Source organism: Narcine bancroftii, chromosome 4 (genome assembly GCF_036971445.1).
Source record: "Narcine bancroftii isolate sNarBan1 chromosome 4, sNarBan1.hap1, whole genome shotgun sequence".
NCBI lineage: Eukaryota > Metazoa > Chordata > Chondrichthyes > Torpediniformes > Narcinidae > Narcine > Narcine bancroftii.
In genome coordinates this window covers 115,728,085-115,743,876 of record NC_091472.1, presented here as the reverse complement: position 1 = coordinate 115,743,876, position 15,792 = coordinate 115,728,085, and the positions used below count along the sequence as shown (strand labels likewise).

Below are 15,792 nucleotides of genomic sequence, written 5' to 3'. Positions count from 1 at the left end.
CTGCATTTTTTCACATTAAATTACATCTTTCCTGTAGTTAGGTGGCGCAATAGTCCAGGTGTAGTCTCACCAAATCTACAGATGTAACAAGACATCTTGGTCACTGTGCCTTGACTGATTAAGGCAAGTGTGTTTAACGACTTCTTCACCATTATATCTACCCACATTTTCCACTTTCAGGGAACGTACCCAATGATTTCTCTGTTCTTCATACTCCCCAATACCCTGCCAGTTACTATGCAAGTCCTGCCCTGCTATCTTTGCAAAATGCATCACCTTGTACTTGCCCAAGTTGAACTCCACCTGCCATTCTCAGTTCAAGCCATCCAGCATAGAATAGACCCTTTTGACCAAGTTAGTATTCTGGGCTGACCCCATTTGCATGCATTTGGTACATATCCTAAGTTTTTCCTATGTTAACATCTCTCCAAATGTCTTTTGAACTTTGTAATTGTACCCATTTTTATAGCTTCCTCTGGCAGATCATGAAGCTGACCACCCTCGAATGAAAAGATGGCCCATCAGGTCCCTCTTAAATCTATCTCCTTTCACATTAAACCTACATCATCTAATTCTGGAATTATCTACTCTAGTAAAAGGAAATCTAAGTATTCATTTTATCCATGTTTTTTTTTGCACCTTGGCCCACTTTCTCAGTTATCTATATCAATCCCAGCTCTCCATTCTTATTTCTAAGTTCCACCCATAAATTCTACTGAACGACTGATTTCCCCCCAGGAATGTCCTCTCTAAAAAGGGCCATGATATTTTCCCTAATCAAAAACACACCCCTCCTCTCTCATCCCCAACACATCATTAACATTTGTATCCTAATCTTGTCCATCCTTCAATCATGTTTGTGTAATAATTTCCCAGTACTTATCCACAAAGTGAATTTAACTGCTTTACCTGTCAGGTTTATTGAACTAAAATAAATAAAGTTTACTCTATCAGACCTTCCTTACTCTTTGACCTGCTCTTACCTGTCCTGCCAACTGAACTTTTCTCCCTTTAACTTCTACAATTACCTCAACTTTCTTATCTGCCTCACTAGTGATTTGTGTCTTACCCTCCTGACAGTTTATTTTAAACTCTCCACTGCAGCACTAGTAAATTTCCCTGCAGGATTTTGGTCACCCTCAAATTCAGCTGCAATTTTCCCTCTTGTACAGGTCTCTGCTGGCAAGAGATCCCAATCGTCCAAGAACCAAAATCCCTCTCTCCTGCACCAGCTTCTCAGCCACACAATCATATTCCCCATCCTCATAAGCCTACACTCACTAGCACGTGGCACTGGGAATAATCAAGAGTATTACAATTTAGCCTTCTGATCAATATATTCATTCCTCAAGACTTCATTTCTTTTTTCTATCCATGTTGTTTGCATCAATGTGTGTAATAACCTCTGGATGCTCACCCTCCTCACTCTACCTTTCCTGGTGGTAATCCAATGATCTACTACTTGCACCTTAGATGTGATCACTTCCCCAAAAATCTTTGCCTCCTGTATGCCCTCCGAGTTCAAATGCTGCACGAATTGATTCATGCAGTCTGAGAAAAAAAAACAGCAGCTATACACACTTCCTGCAAATGCAGTTGTCAGGGACAGTGACTGCTCCCTGATGTACCACATCTGACAGGAGGAGCACCCAACTCCAGTGACTGCTACCACTGCCCTGTTAATAAACTAGCAGACGTAAAGAAAAGGAAAAATCTTACCTTACCTCACATTATTGCTGCTCTCCCTCCTCGCGCAAGCCTGGAATTCACCAAAGTCTATACTTTGGCCTACCAGCAGCACTTCAGCCTCAAAGCAGCCCTGCTCAAAATGGCTGCTGTGAAATAGCTGCTCCACTGCTCAATCTGTTGGAAGGAAAACTAACAGCTGCTCACCTGCAAAGGACTTTTTAAATTCCTGCTGCTTCTCCTCCTCGCCGCTAAATCCTGTCGAAAGGAAAAGTAACAGCTGCTCACCTGTAGCAGATTTTTTCAAACTCTTGCTGCTCCTCCTCATCACTATTAAGTTTATCAGAAGGAATTCAAGGCAGGGAATATTGCTATTCTGCAGCATATCAACATTATAGAAGAAGTGTTGGAGGTCTTGAAACGCATAAAAGTGGATAGATCCTCAGTGTTTGACCGGGGTATCCTAGGATGTTATGGGAAGCAAGGGAAGCAATTTCCAGGAACTTAATAGAGATTTTTACATCTTCTTTAGTCACATGTGAGATATCAGAAAACTGGAGGATACCTAATGCAGGAATAAGCCATGGAACTACAGGTAATGAGAAAGCAATGGGAAACTTAGTGGGATGGGATTCTGTTTGCATTTGGAAAGGCATGGCTCATTAATTTAATTTTTCATTTAGAGAAAGAGCATGATAGCAGGCTATTCTGGTCCATGAGCCCACACCACCCCAATACACTCATTTGACCAATCAATCTACTAACATACAAGTCTGTGGAACATGTGAGGAAACTGGAGCACCCAGAGGAATCCCACGTAAAACGTACAAACTCTTTACAAACAGCAGCAGTTTGAATCCAGTTCGCTGGTACTGTAATAACCCTGTGCTAATTGCTATGCTAACCATGCCATCAACATGCTTGAGACTGTCAACATGTCTTTGTGTATAGGAAATCATGTCTCACAAATCTAATTAAGATTTTTGAAGAGGTGGCCAAGAGATTTTTCAAGGACAGGACAAAGTGCAGAAAATGCCTACATGGACTTCAACAAGGCCTTCGACAAGCTCTCACGTGGTACCCTAGTCCAGAAAGTTAAGGATCATGGGAGAGTTGGACAAATGGATAACAAAACCTGCTTTGCAGCAGGAGGAGGAAGATGGTAGTTGAGAGTTGTTTTTTTTTTTTTACACTGAACACCGGTAATCAGCAGTGTGCCACAGGGAATCGCTGTTGGGCTCTCTACTGTTTGTCACATACATTAATGATCTGGATGAAAATTACGTTGGTGGAACCAAAATTGGCAGTATAGCGAACAGTGAAGGTTGTCCAGGGTTATGTCCAGGATATGGTTGAACTGGGAAAGTGGACAAGGGAATGACTGATGGAACTAAACTCAGACTAATACGAAGTGATAGCATTTTGATGTTAATCCAGGCCTGGACATGCACAATGCATGGCAGAGCCCTGGAGAGTATGTTGAATTTGGGTTAAAAGTACAAAGTTTGCTAAAAGAGGTAACACATGTCGACTGATGGTGAAGAAAGTATATGCTATACTTTATTATCTATAGCATTGAGTACCCAGAGTTATGGTGGCATTTCAGTAGGTTTCATTAGGTTATTGCTTAAATTGCAGACCTTATATTATGAGGAAAGATTGGACAGGCTGTGTCTATTTTATCTGAAGGGAAGGAGGCTGAATGGTGCCATGTTAGAGATATATAGAAATCTGAGAGCCATAGCTTCGGTAGTTTCCCATGGTAGAAATGTCTGAATCTTGAGGCCAAAGAGAGGAAGGTTTAAAGGGCATCTGATTGGTAAATCTTTCACATGAAGAATAATTGCCAGAGATTTTGGAGGCAGAAACAGTAATAACATTTAAGAAGCATCTGGACAAGTTCTTGAATGAGCAGCACAAAGAGGAGGATGGAGTTAATTCAAGCAAGTGGGATTAGTATAAATAGCTATGGTAGTCGCTATAGATGAGGTGGGCTGAAGGGTCTATTTCTATTCCGTACAACAGTCCGCTTTTTATTCATACTTTGATGAAGGACTCAGGCTTGAAACATTGGTTACCCTTTTTTCCTTATAGATGCTGTGTGACCTGCTGAGTTTCTTAAGCACTTCTGTGAATTATACTACAGTCACAGCATCTGCAGAGTTTCCTGTTTCTCTCTTCTACCCTTCTAAAATTTTTATACAAGTCTATCAGGACATGCCTCAGCCTCCAACATTCCAGAGGAAATAATCCAAGTTCGTCAAACCTTTACTTGTATCTAATACTCTGATCCAAGCCACATCCTAGCAAACTTCTTCTGTACCCTTTCCAAAGCCTCCATGCCTTTCTTGTAATGTAGTCAGAAATGTACACAGTACTTCAAATATGGCCTAACCAAAATTATATAAAGCTGCAACATGACTTGCCAACTTTATTACTCAATGTCACAACAGCTGAAGACATATACTATATGCTTTCTTGTTACTACCTAACAACTTGCCACTTTCAGAGAGCAATATACTTGCACCACTGCACATCAATTGTATACTTTTCTCAGACATTTAATCCCTCAAAGTACAATGCCTCGTATTTTTCTAGATTTGATGCTGTTGGTTATTTCTCTGTCTATATTTACAATACATTTTTATCATTAACACCTCATTTTTATCATCCAACTATTAACAATAGTTCCTAACCCAATTTGAAGCCATACTAAAAAAGTTGCTTTCTAAATGTAAGTTGCTGAGGAATTTGAAGTCCACATAATGAATTACAACATTCTTTGCACCAAAGCCTTTACAGTATTGAAAACCTCAATTATCACATTAAAGAACCATTTCATTGATGATGCTATAGCCTTGTCCATCCACTCTTTCATGTCCCACCTGAAGAACGACACCTCATATGCCAGGCTACTGGTCATTGACTTCAGCTTGGCATTTAATACAATCATACACAGACTCGTGAAGAAGCTGACCTCACTGGGACTCAACACCCCTCTTTGTTACTGGTTTCTGGATTTCCTAATAGAAAGAACACAGTCTGTCCAGGTGGCAGCAGTATGTTGAGCACCATCACGCTGAGCACCGGCAAACCTCAGGGATGTGTGTTCAGCCCACTCCTGCTCACACTATTGACTCATGATTGCAATGAAACATCCAGCTCCAAGAGTCATCAAGTTTGCAGATGACATGACAGTTTGCAGATCAGTAACAATGATGAGGTGCACTAGAAGAAATGAAAAATATCATAAAATGGTGTGGGAATAACAATGAGTCTCAACGTGGACAAGGCGAAGGAGAAGATTGTGGACTTCAGGAGGACCAGGGATGACCGCCCTCGACTACACATTAATGAAGAGAGTAGAGAACACCATGTTCCTCGAAGTCCACTTAACAAATGACCTATCCTGGACACACATCTCCTCACTTGTCAGGAAGGCGCAACAGCAACTGTTTTTCCTGAGGTGGGCAAGGCTACCATCCTAACAACTTTTCTATGGGTGCTCTATCAAGAGCGTCCTAGCCAGCTGCATCAGTGTGGTATGGTTGCTATAGAGGACAAGACCATAAGAGCGGCAGAGAGGATCACTGGGGTCTCACACTTCCCCCATCAACATGATTTACCAGGATCGTTGTCTAAAGAGGGCTTGCAAAATCAGTGAGGATGCCTACCTACCCACATGCAGCATCTTTCAGCTAGTCCTCTTGTGAGAGAGATACAGGACTATCGGTTTCAGAACTACCAGGCTAAGAAACAGCTTCCTCCCATGTGTAATGAGACTGCTGAACAACTGATGAACTGCTTGTACAGACCCTCTGTGACTCTACTATTTATTCAACAATAATATTTATTTATTTTAATATCTGTATATCCATACTATGCATATGTATTGTTTGTCTATATGTGTGCATGCCTGTATTTGGGTCTACAGAATTTTTAACCGAGGACCAGAGAACACTGTTTTTTTGGGTTGTACTTAAATAATTGAATGATATATTAATTTGAGAAGGATCACCAAGAACAAAGCAACATATGGGAGAATTTGTGGTAAAGTACAGGGATGCTAGACAGCACTAAAAACAATGACCAAGGCAAGCATGACTACAAATAAAAGACAACTATAACTGGAATGTCTCAATCTTACTTCAATACAAACAGGTTCAGGAGACACCAGAGAGGAAAGTCACTGCAACAATCCAAGGAAGGGCAGGGAGCCAAACGAATGTTACAAGAGAATTAAGTGATCTGAATGGTATTAGTACAAAACAAAAGTTTATGATAGCAAGGTATCCTTCAGCATTTGAAAGCAGGAGTTGAATCATCTTGAATTCACCAAATATTGCTCATTTACTAGATTTACTGGAAAGTTTTTAAAACGTCTACTGCTTGTTTTATGTTTAAATTTCAGAAGGCAAGAACTTGATCAAGCAGCATGGTATAAAGAGCCTATACACTATTCTCTTCTAACTTCAACCTCAGGTCCAAACAAGGAAATTCACTCTGCAGGGATTACACTGTCAGACCTGTTGCATAAGTTGCATGAAATTGTCCAAAAGAGAAAAGGAAACATACCTGCTTGAGTCAAAGCCTGCTGTCTTTTGAAAGCTTCAATCTCCACTGTATTGGCTGTGCCTGCTACAGGGGTACCTTGATGTGTCTGCTATGGAAGGACAAGAAGAAAAAAAAACTTTCATTAGAAATGGATGCAGTGGCAACAGCACCATGATGCAACAGGATTTAACCCTTCTGATACTATAACGATTCACAGACTTGTCAGTGCCACATTGACTCCTTACCTGAAACTGTTGCTGCTGCTGTGTTGAAAATGCAGCAGAAACATTAGGGGGAAGCTGTGTTGCTATGGCAACTGGCGTCCCTGTCTGGCCATCCTTTCCTGTCACCACTTTTACCTTAAATAAAAACAATGCATTCATTCACAGGTTCATCACTGAAACATTAAGTCAGAGTGGAAAAAAAAGTAATTTGTATTTTAAGGACAGCCAGGAAACTTCTGTAGGGATTCTTTTCTTAATTCCTAGGCTTGCTTCACAGAATTCATTGCATTTGGTGCAAGTTTTTTAAAAAATTCTTTTGTGGTTTAAAAATGATAGCCCGGTATTTATGGTAAAGCCAAAATTAAAATGTTTAATGAATCAGCAGCAATTGGAATATAAAAGTCAGCATCAATTTTAAGCCAATGATATCAAATTTAAAATAACAAAAAGACTAAAAAGATGATGTGAAAATGGAGCACGTGGCGAGGAGCTTTGATCAACTTAAATGTTCATAATTTGCAGTTTCGCTAGAAAAGTCTTAATGCAGCAAGAGAAAAGTGAACTACTGTATTTTTACGCATATAACACACGCATTATCTTTTAAAGCAGGCCACACCCCCCCCGCCCAACTCACTTGTGCACTCTATACAAGAATATTTTAACATGTTGAAAGAATGCACACAATAGCAGGCATGGGAAAGTCTCACCAGCAATTTATAGCAAGCATGGGAATGTAATAGTGGCATTGAAAGAATGCACACAATTTATAGCGGGCATAGGAAATTTTGATCTTGGGAATATCTTTGGCCTGAGTGCCATGGTATTCCGAGAAATAGGACATTCTGGCTAGGGTACTGCACCTTATCAATGTTAATTTCCCAAACCCATCCCCTGAGAAGAGAAATCTCAGATCTGAGACAACATTAGGATGATCCTGTCCAATGGTATCAGTTTAATCATCCTCATTACATCAAATCAAACCATAAATTTCTCAATTGCCCACTATTTTTAAACAAGATATAGTTCATTTTAAAGAAAGTCTTTTTAAATCAAGACAGAATTAAAATACTGCTCAACTATGGTTTGATCTATTTAACTGATTCCTCTCCAAAGCTTGTTAATGCGTTGCAGCAAGATATCATCTATATAATGGGCAATTGACACCTCTGAGGGAAGTTAAATGGGTGCGAATTGTGGGAGATTAACTGTGGGAGATGGAATGTGTTTTGTCTCATGTCCCAAGTAAACGCGAATTGCTCTTGTAAGTCCAAATGTAGAATACTATACCAGCGCAGTATACGTGCGTGTGCGCTATACAAAAATATTTTTATTCTATTTATGGTTTTGTGCGTGTAATATGTGTGTGCGCATTATATGAGAGCAAAAACAGTAATTAAATACTGCCCACACAAGTCTGCAATAGGTGGTATAAGACTCATTACGCTATCTCATCTTTAGTATTTCACAGACAGCAATCAACTGCTTTTACTCTGCTCCAGAGATTTATTGCAATGGGGCAATTCTAATTATAGATAAAATTGTCCAATAAATCACCATCAAAATGCTACAGACACCACAGCCAAAGACAGAAACTGAACTGTTTTAATTTTCATCATTCATATGTTAAATTTATTATATTTTAGCAAATCCTGTAAAAATTAATTAAATTTTACAATGCAAAAGTACACACACACATCAAGCAATGGCTACTTTCCTTGACATTGAACAGTATTAATTTTGCCAAATCTCCAATCAGTCAATAATCTGAAATGACATTATATCCCAGGGATCACCCCTTACCAATCAAAAGTCCATGGTCAAAAGATGAGTATTCTGTGGCAAATAATATTCTAACTCCCCATTCAAACATCTACAAGGTTTTCTTCAGATGGGATGAATCCTAAAACACTCAATACAAAGCCAACCATTTAAATCAGATCCTGGAGATATCATCAGCTCTGGTATACAGAGAATACGGAGCAGCACCATGCCAAGGTTTCCTCTGCAACAAGCCCACACTTTGACCTCTCATCTAGGAGATGGTCAATAGGATCTTGAGGGGCAAGTCATACATATCCCAACTTGTAAAAGTAATCATCATAGTTAATGGGTCGAAACACACTCCTAACAAAATGTAAGAATACTCAAAAGTCGAGGAAAAAAAAGTTCAAGGTGATGTCACCACTTCCTCACAGGGATGACAGTCAATGCTGCCTTTGACAGAAACCTCCCCGCTTCTTGACTTAACTAAAAGTCTTGGTGTGAAATATTAGAATAAAATCAGAACCTACGACAAATATCCAAGCAAGAATTTCAGAAATGCCTTTCCATAAAGATGCAATACTTTCTCAGTCAAATTATACTATTACTTTTTTCTTTTTTTTTGTAAAAAAAAAGCTCAATTGACCTCAAAAATGTATCTACTATTAGATCTACTAACTTTTGATCCAAAATGCAGCTGATGTTCAAATTAATTTGCTTCTTAAAACATCCTTTCACTCATATTGTGGGTTTTAATAACAGTACATTTGCAAATATTAAATGTTCTTTTGCCTAATAAGGGTAAATAAATATAAACAGAGCCATTTAATCCTTAAATATCATCTTCTTCAAATCCCCTCCAATTCCTATGTCTACCACATACCAGTTTCTAAATTGTACACAGCAATGCACCAGCAAGAAGTCAACTCACTGCTCCACTGACAAATCAGTTCTAACATTGTGAATTAATGTTCAATCCCTTTGTATAATCCATTCACATATCTACCATATATCAAGAAATAATTATATATTTAATTTTTATGTTACACAATTTGCTGATGGAGTTAAAAATGCCAAGTACTGGAATTTTTTTGTCTTTGAAAAGAGATGGTCATATTTTATTGGATGACCCAATAATTTTTCCAAGCATCAAGTACCAGACATTTGAATTGTTGTTTCACATTCTTGGCCATAAGAAACAAAGGACATTATAAAGTGGTTGGAGTTGCTTAAAACTCAGTAGGTGGTTTAGCCATAAGGATAGAAATAGGATACAAGGATTTGAGACCAAAGTTCAATGTAGCCAATGTACACAAGCATGTTTATGCACACAATTAAAATTTCTTTGCAGTTTAAATTAAACCCCATGAATACACTATTTACAAAGTTCAAAAGAACATGAAAACTTCACGTAGCATTTATCCATCTCAACAGCTCAGCTGCATTTAAAAATTAGTTTGATTATAACTGCAAATAATTTATTCAATAAAATTGGTTCATCATTTTTTTTAATAGACATACAGTAAAACTCCTTATCCTGAATTTAAGCAACTGGCAAAAAATAAAATCAAGGAAAATAAATAGGTAAAAAAAATACAGAAGTTTAAAATTGGCACACCTCGCCATTAGTTTTCCAATACACACAACATGCAACCTCAAGCAACTGGAAAATTCACTTGTCCGGCATTTATCAATTCCCATAGGTGCTGGACACCAAGAGTTTTTACTGTATTTGCAAGAATGTACATCAATGGACAAGCCAGCAATGTATGGCCCTTCTCCTATTGTGCACTACCTTCTTGAACTGCTGCAGTCTTCCCACAATACAACAACTTTTAATGCAAATGCCTCACTAGTTTGAACAACTCAATTTAAACTCATTGCCATAGGACAGCATTCACAAATGGTCCAGAGTGGATAGGAACAGGACACCAGTTTCATGATCATTAATGATACTTGCTTTTACATTATAATTTCAGATTTATTCAATTAACACAATTTAAATTTTCCTGATACTGAGATAGAATTTGAATTTTAGGTGATTCCTTGTCCAGCTTCACACTGCTGCCTGCCAACTCAGAAAGAAACAAATGGAACCCACATCTTATTTGGAGGCACTTTCATCATTCTGATCATAATTTATGTAAAGGTAAAGGTTCCATTATTGTCTTGTATGTTACATTCTAAAAGTAGTATTACATGAAATTCTTTAACTTTTGTCCACCGCAAGGCAGAGTTGCAACTTTGCCCAGCACCCCTCACAGAAACCTACAGCACCTGATCCTAGGTGGTCTCCCTTCCAAGGACTGACCAGTCCTGTGCCTATTCAGCTTCTGAGATCAGACAATCCCAGGTGTATTCACGCTAGTAGATGCTGATTATATGATGCAACAGATTATATGATTGTTAATATAATTGTTTATCAGATTTTGCTGTGTATGAATTGAATTTTACCTAGAAATCAATCTCTGGACCAACTTTACAAGTAAATTATGGTCGTAAAGTCTCCAAGGGCCTGCAGAAGGTTCATAAGTGCTTTGTAAAAGCCCAGTATTTAATATTTCAGAAAAATAATAGCAAAGTTTGCAGAAAAGTAAATAACCTATAACACTTAAATCAATTTAAAGTTTGTAGCTTTTAACCAACTGTTTGTAAAGGAATTGCATGGTGGTTTTGACCATGTCAAGGACAAACTTGTTGATGAAATCACCTTAAGTTAAACCATTCAGTTGCCATGCAGTAAATTCACTGTAAAGACTTAATCTAAGGACAACAGATTACAATTTTCCATGGAATACTTCTTTTGGAGAAGGTAACTCATACATTTTTTGATAGCTGCTAACTTGTTTACAAAAATGTGTAGGAATTTCAGCTTCACGCTACTCCTAAAATCAACTAAAGGATCTATTTATTTATTCTTTTGTATCTTGTATTACAACAGAAAAGTCAATAGCTGTCTTCCATAATGAACATGTTTTGAAAGTATTTTCCATTTCCCTAGACACAACAATCAATGCATAAAATGCAGTGGTCACCATATAACACCAAGGTCCCTGAAATAGTAAGTAAATCAAAGACAGAAATTGGTCATTTTCTGATGGTGCTGGCTGAGAAAGCAATGTGAACATGAACAGGGCAACAGGAAAACTTGTTGCCCTTCAAAAAGTCCCTTGGAACAAGTTATGTTCACTCAAGGTTTAACACATACAGTCAAAGGATGCTATGGGACCCGGATGGAGACTATCGAATTGACACTCAAAAATCATACAACTTTATCCCTTCCTTACAGAAGAACCAAGCACAAAACAACACAAAAGAAAAAATAATTCCTGACACTACAGAAATCTGCCAGAATAACTGATTGAAAATCTAATGTTGAAAGCCTGAAATAAAAACAGATAATACTGGAAACAGGTCTGTGGAATGAAAAGTTAACCTTTCAGGTCAAAGATGTGGAAAGCGAAAACATTAAAGTTGCAGAGAGGTTGAGAAAATCTAATGACAAGAGTGCAAGAACAAGGTGGACATGAGATTTAACTGCTGATCAGTTAAACTAATTGATGGATTAGTGAGAGCAGCTAGAGAGAAATAACAAAGAAATGAAATATCTGTGAGTCCAGGGTAAATAGGGAGAAAAAAAGCAATACAAAAACTGTAAAATGCAGAGCCAAAGAGAACATTAAGCAGGTCAGCCCATGCTAATAGAGAAAAAAACTGAGCCAATAGTACAGATAATGAACTGGCCAGTAGAAATGGCCACTTTTGATGCAAACAGAAAAAGTAAATGACTGGAAGATGGCAACATGCCCAGATAAAAGTTGCTGCTCCTCAAGCTTACATTGTGCCTCAATCTAACAGCACAGGTAACCACAGTTAGGTCAAAGTGGTATGGAAAATTAAAATAGGAAGCAACAGGTGGCAGATGTTCCCAAAAAGTAGTCATCTCATCTATATTTTGTGTTCCCAGTATAGAAGAGACGTCACTTAGAATACCAAATGCAGTATAGGAGTTTGAAAGATGGGCAAGTGATCGTTGCATCATCTAGAAAGACTGTTCAGAATGTGAATGGTGAGAGGGGGGAAAGCACAAAACTAAAAATTAGGAATGAAAGAGTAAACCAGAGTCAGAAGATTGGTCTGGTGGGGGAATCCTGCTGAAAGTGGCAGAAAACATGAACGATGATCCAATGAATGTGGAGTCTAGTGGGATGATAAATGAGGATTGAGGAACTCTATCCTCACTGTCTGGGAGGATAGAAGGTGAGAACAGAGGCACAGGTACGATTCAGCATTTAACACCATCATCCCATCAAAATTGATCAGTAAACGCCAAAACTAGGGACTCATCACCCCATTGTGTAATTGGATCCTTAATTTCCTCACCTCCAGACCACAATCAGTGAGGATTGGTAAGAACACCCCCTCCACAATCTCTATCAGTACCAGACCATCATAGGGCAGTGTTCTTAGCCCCCTGGTCTACTCACTTTACACCTATGACTGTGTGACTCAGTGGGATGAATGAGCAGTAATTGTGTACTGTTTAATATTTTCCCTTGCTCTTTTATAAATTGTGCGCATGTTTCATTCCCGCAAGATTCTCCTTCAAACCTTTATAAATTGTATGCGTGTTTCATTCCGGTTAAAATTTTCCCATGCTCGTCTACAAATTGTTGTGTGTTAATAAAAGCTACATGTGATTGCTTTTGCATGTGATCTACTTGTGTCCAGACCCACCGAAACTGATTCACACAGGCATACTATGCACCTAGTAGTCTCCTGCTCTACTCGCTACTGACTATGAACTTTTTCAGGAACCAATATCGCGACATTATCTTCCCTTGCTATTTCAACCTGGCAACATGGGTTGACCATTTTAGATAGGTCCTGCATTGATATGCTCCACCGCTGAGAGTACCTACCTCGGCGGATCGAAGACACGCAAGTCTAGATCCCACCCCCTGCCCCCCCCCCACACACACACACAGAGCTCATAAGGCAGATAAAACCCAGCTTTCAAGCTCTGTGTAAAAGTTGCTACTGATCCACATCACCCAACACTCGCACTATTCTCATTGCTACCATCAGGTGCCACAAGACTCGCAACATCAGGTTCAGTTGCTGCTGCTACCCTTCCACCATCAGACTCAACAATAAACTCAGACTCATTTAAGGACTCTTACTTTTGCACTTTATTGCTTTATCCCCCTCTCTGCATTGCAGTTTGTTTACATTTCTGTTTACATTGTGTATTTTTTTGCACTACCAATTAGAGGTAATTCTGCCTCACCCACAGGAAAAAGAATCTCAGGTTTGTATGTGACGTCATCTATGTACTCTGACAATAAATCTGAAATAGATCAATAGGTGTAGGACTATGTCAATTATGGTAAGCCACAGTTCAAAAAGAAAGCTGAGTGGCACTTATGTGGAAAGTCTTATAATTGCAGCAGATTAGAAAGATTTATCATTTTATCTGCTTAAATTTAAAATTCTCACCCTTGTGTTCAAATCCTTCTGTGACCTAACTCTCCCCAATTCCAACATCCTCCAGCCCGACAGGCTCCCTTCATTCTTCCAGCTCCTAACACTCAAGTATTTTGGTAACCATGTCTTCAGAAATCTAAGCTTCAAATGAATTATTTCTTAAAAATGGACTTGTCTTGGTAGAGACCTGGTGCAACAAGCTGAAAAATCTTCTGTGTGGTGATCATTCTCTGAACAATATCTCTAGAATAAAGGGAATGTTTTAGCTTTTGTGGAAATTCAGAGTATTAACAATCACAGGGTCAACTCGATGAACAAAAGCAAATTAATTTCAAATTAAATTTACACTAAGAAGGTTTCATTCTCAAGTATAATTTAAGTATACTGTAAAGTTGTGAAAAATATATGGAAAGAGTAGCAATTTAGACAATGTCTTAACCTAACTCGCACACAACACAGATGAAGCGTTAACTCAATTTCTCTTTCCCCAAATGCTGCCTCTCTTGACAAGTGTTACTGCAGTTCTTTAATTTTTCAGACACAAGAGTACTTGGTTTACAATCCAAATCCTGCAGTTTATTTCTACTGAATTTTACGTAAAATTATGTTCTATGATGAAATTTACTCCCTCTCTAATAATACTCCTCTTTCATCACCTACCAATCACGACATTGAAATCTGCATTCTCAAAATATGCTGGACAAAATTCTGAATGAACAATATGACTTGTGGCTATTGCCAAAACGTTACATTATCTATCCACAATTTTAAATAGGACACTGTTTGGCCTTGGTTTTGAACGAATCATAACTACAATACAACTCAGAATATCCAAAAATCAGATTCCATGAAATCCTCAATTATATAAAAAAATATTAAATTTCGGATAAATGAGGATACCTGAAACAAATCAGAAATCCACATTTATCCGAAATTTCTTCAGAGACGAAATGACAGAGGTTCTCAGGCTTCCGGCGGCAGGAACGTGGACCCCAGGCTCCCGGCAGCAGCCAGTATTTTTTAGGTGAGAATTAAACATTATTTTAATGCTTAAAAAAGCCTTCCCTTGTTGCTGTTTAAACACTATTACAAGTGATTTGCTGTTTTTTAGAAAATGACCAGTTATCCAAAAAAACGTTTATCCGAAATAGGCCTGATCCCAAACATTTTGAATAATCGGAGTTGTACTGTATTTCAATGAGTCAGTGTGAACCCTCGACAACAATTACACAGCAAATGAGCTTTGGTATCACTGTTGCAGACCGAGAAGCAGGGTCAGTGTCCTACTGCCCAGCCATCCTGCCTAATATCCCACATGCAGTTTTAACAGCCTGTAAAACAGGGCCAATGCTAGCTTCATTTCCATCAACATCCTCATTCCCAGCGTCATATAGACCAATATCTTTGCTAAACACAGATTATAAGATAATAGCTAAACTATTAGCGAACAGATTAGCAGAACAGGTACCGAAAATGGTAAATTTAGACCAAACTGGATTTATCAAAAAAAGACGCACAACAGACAATATTTGTAAATTTATTAACTTAATTCATGCAGTAGAAGGAAATAAAGCACCGGCAGTAGCAGTTGCTTTAGACGCAGAGAAGGCCTTCGACAGAGTAGAATGGAATTACTTGTTCAAAGTATTGCAAAAATTCAGTTTACCGGAGAAGTATATTAATTGGATTAAAGCATTATATAAGGGACCGTTAGCGAAAGTGACAGTAAATGGACATGTATCAAAGCAATTTAACTTAAGCAGGTCAACGCGGCAGGGATGCCCACTATCACCATTATTGTTTGCGCTAGCTATAGAACCACTAGCAGAATCGATAAGAAGAGATAATAATATAAAAGGAATAAAAATAAAAGACAGGGAATATAAAATCAGTCTGTTTGCGGATGATGTGATAGTGTACTTAACAGAACCAGAACTATCAATAAAAGAACTATATAAGAAATTGAAGGAATATGGAGAAGTGTCGGGATACAAGATAAACGTAAATAAAAGTGAAGCAATGCCTATGAATAACGCGGATTTCTCAAAATTTAAGGAGGAATCCCCATTCAGATGGCAAA

The 15,792-nt window shown here is 38.3% G+C and overlaps 1 protein-coding gene across 10 annotated transcripts in view; it reads right to left on the bottom strand.

Moving 5' to 3' along the window:
- Positions 1-15,792, bottom strand: part of ep400 (E1A binding protein p400) — a 214,171-nt gene that overhangs the window by 191,636 nt on the left and 6,743 nt on the right. For 6 of the 10 annotated variants that reach the window (XM_069932505.1, XM_069932511.1, XM_069932506.1 and 3 more), the window contains exons 3-5: positions 6,486-6,599; positions 6,262-6,349; positions 1,894-1,944 (exon numbers count right to left, since the gene is read on the bottom strand). In XM_069932505.1, coding sequence (XP_069788606.1) covers positions 1,894-1,944; positions 6,262-6,349; positions 6,486-6,599 — 253 coding nt within the window. The remainder of the gene's footprint in view (positions 1-1,893; positions 1,945-6,261; positions 6,350-6,485; positions 6,600-15,792) is intronic. The other 4 variants (XM_069932507.1, XM_069932514.1, XM_069932509.1 and 1 more) reach the window with 3 other exon arrangements.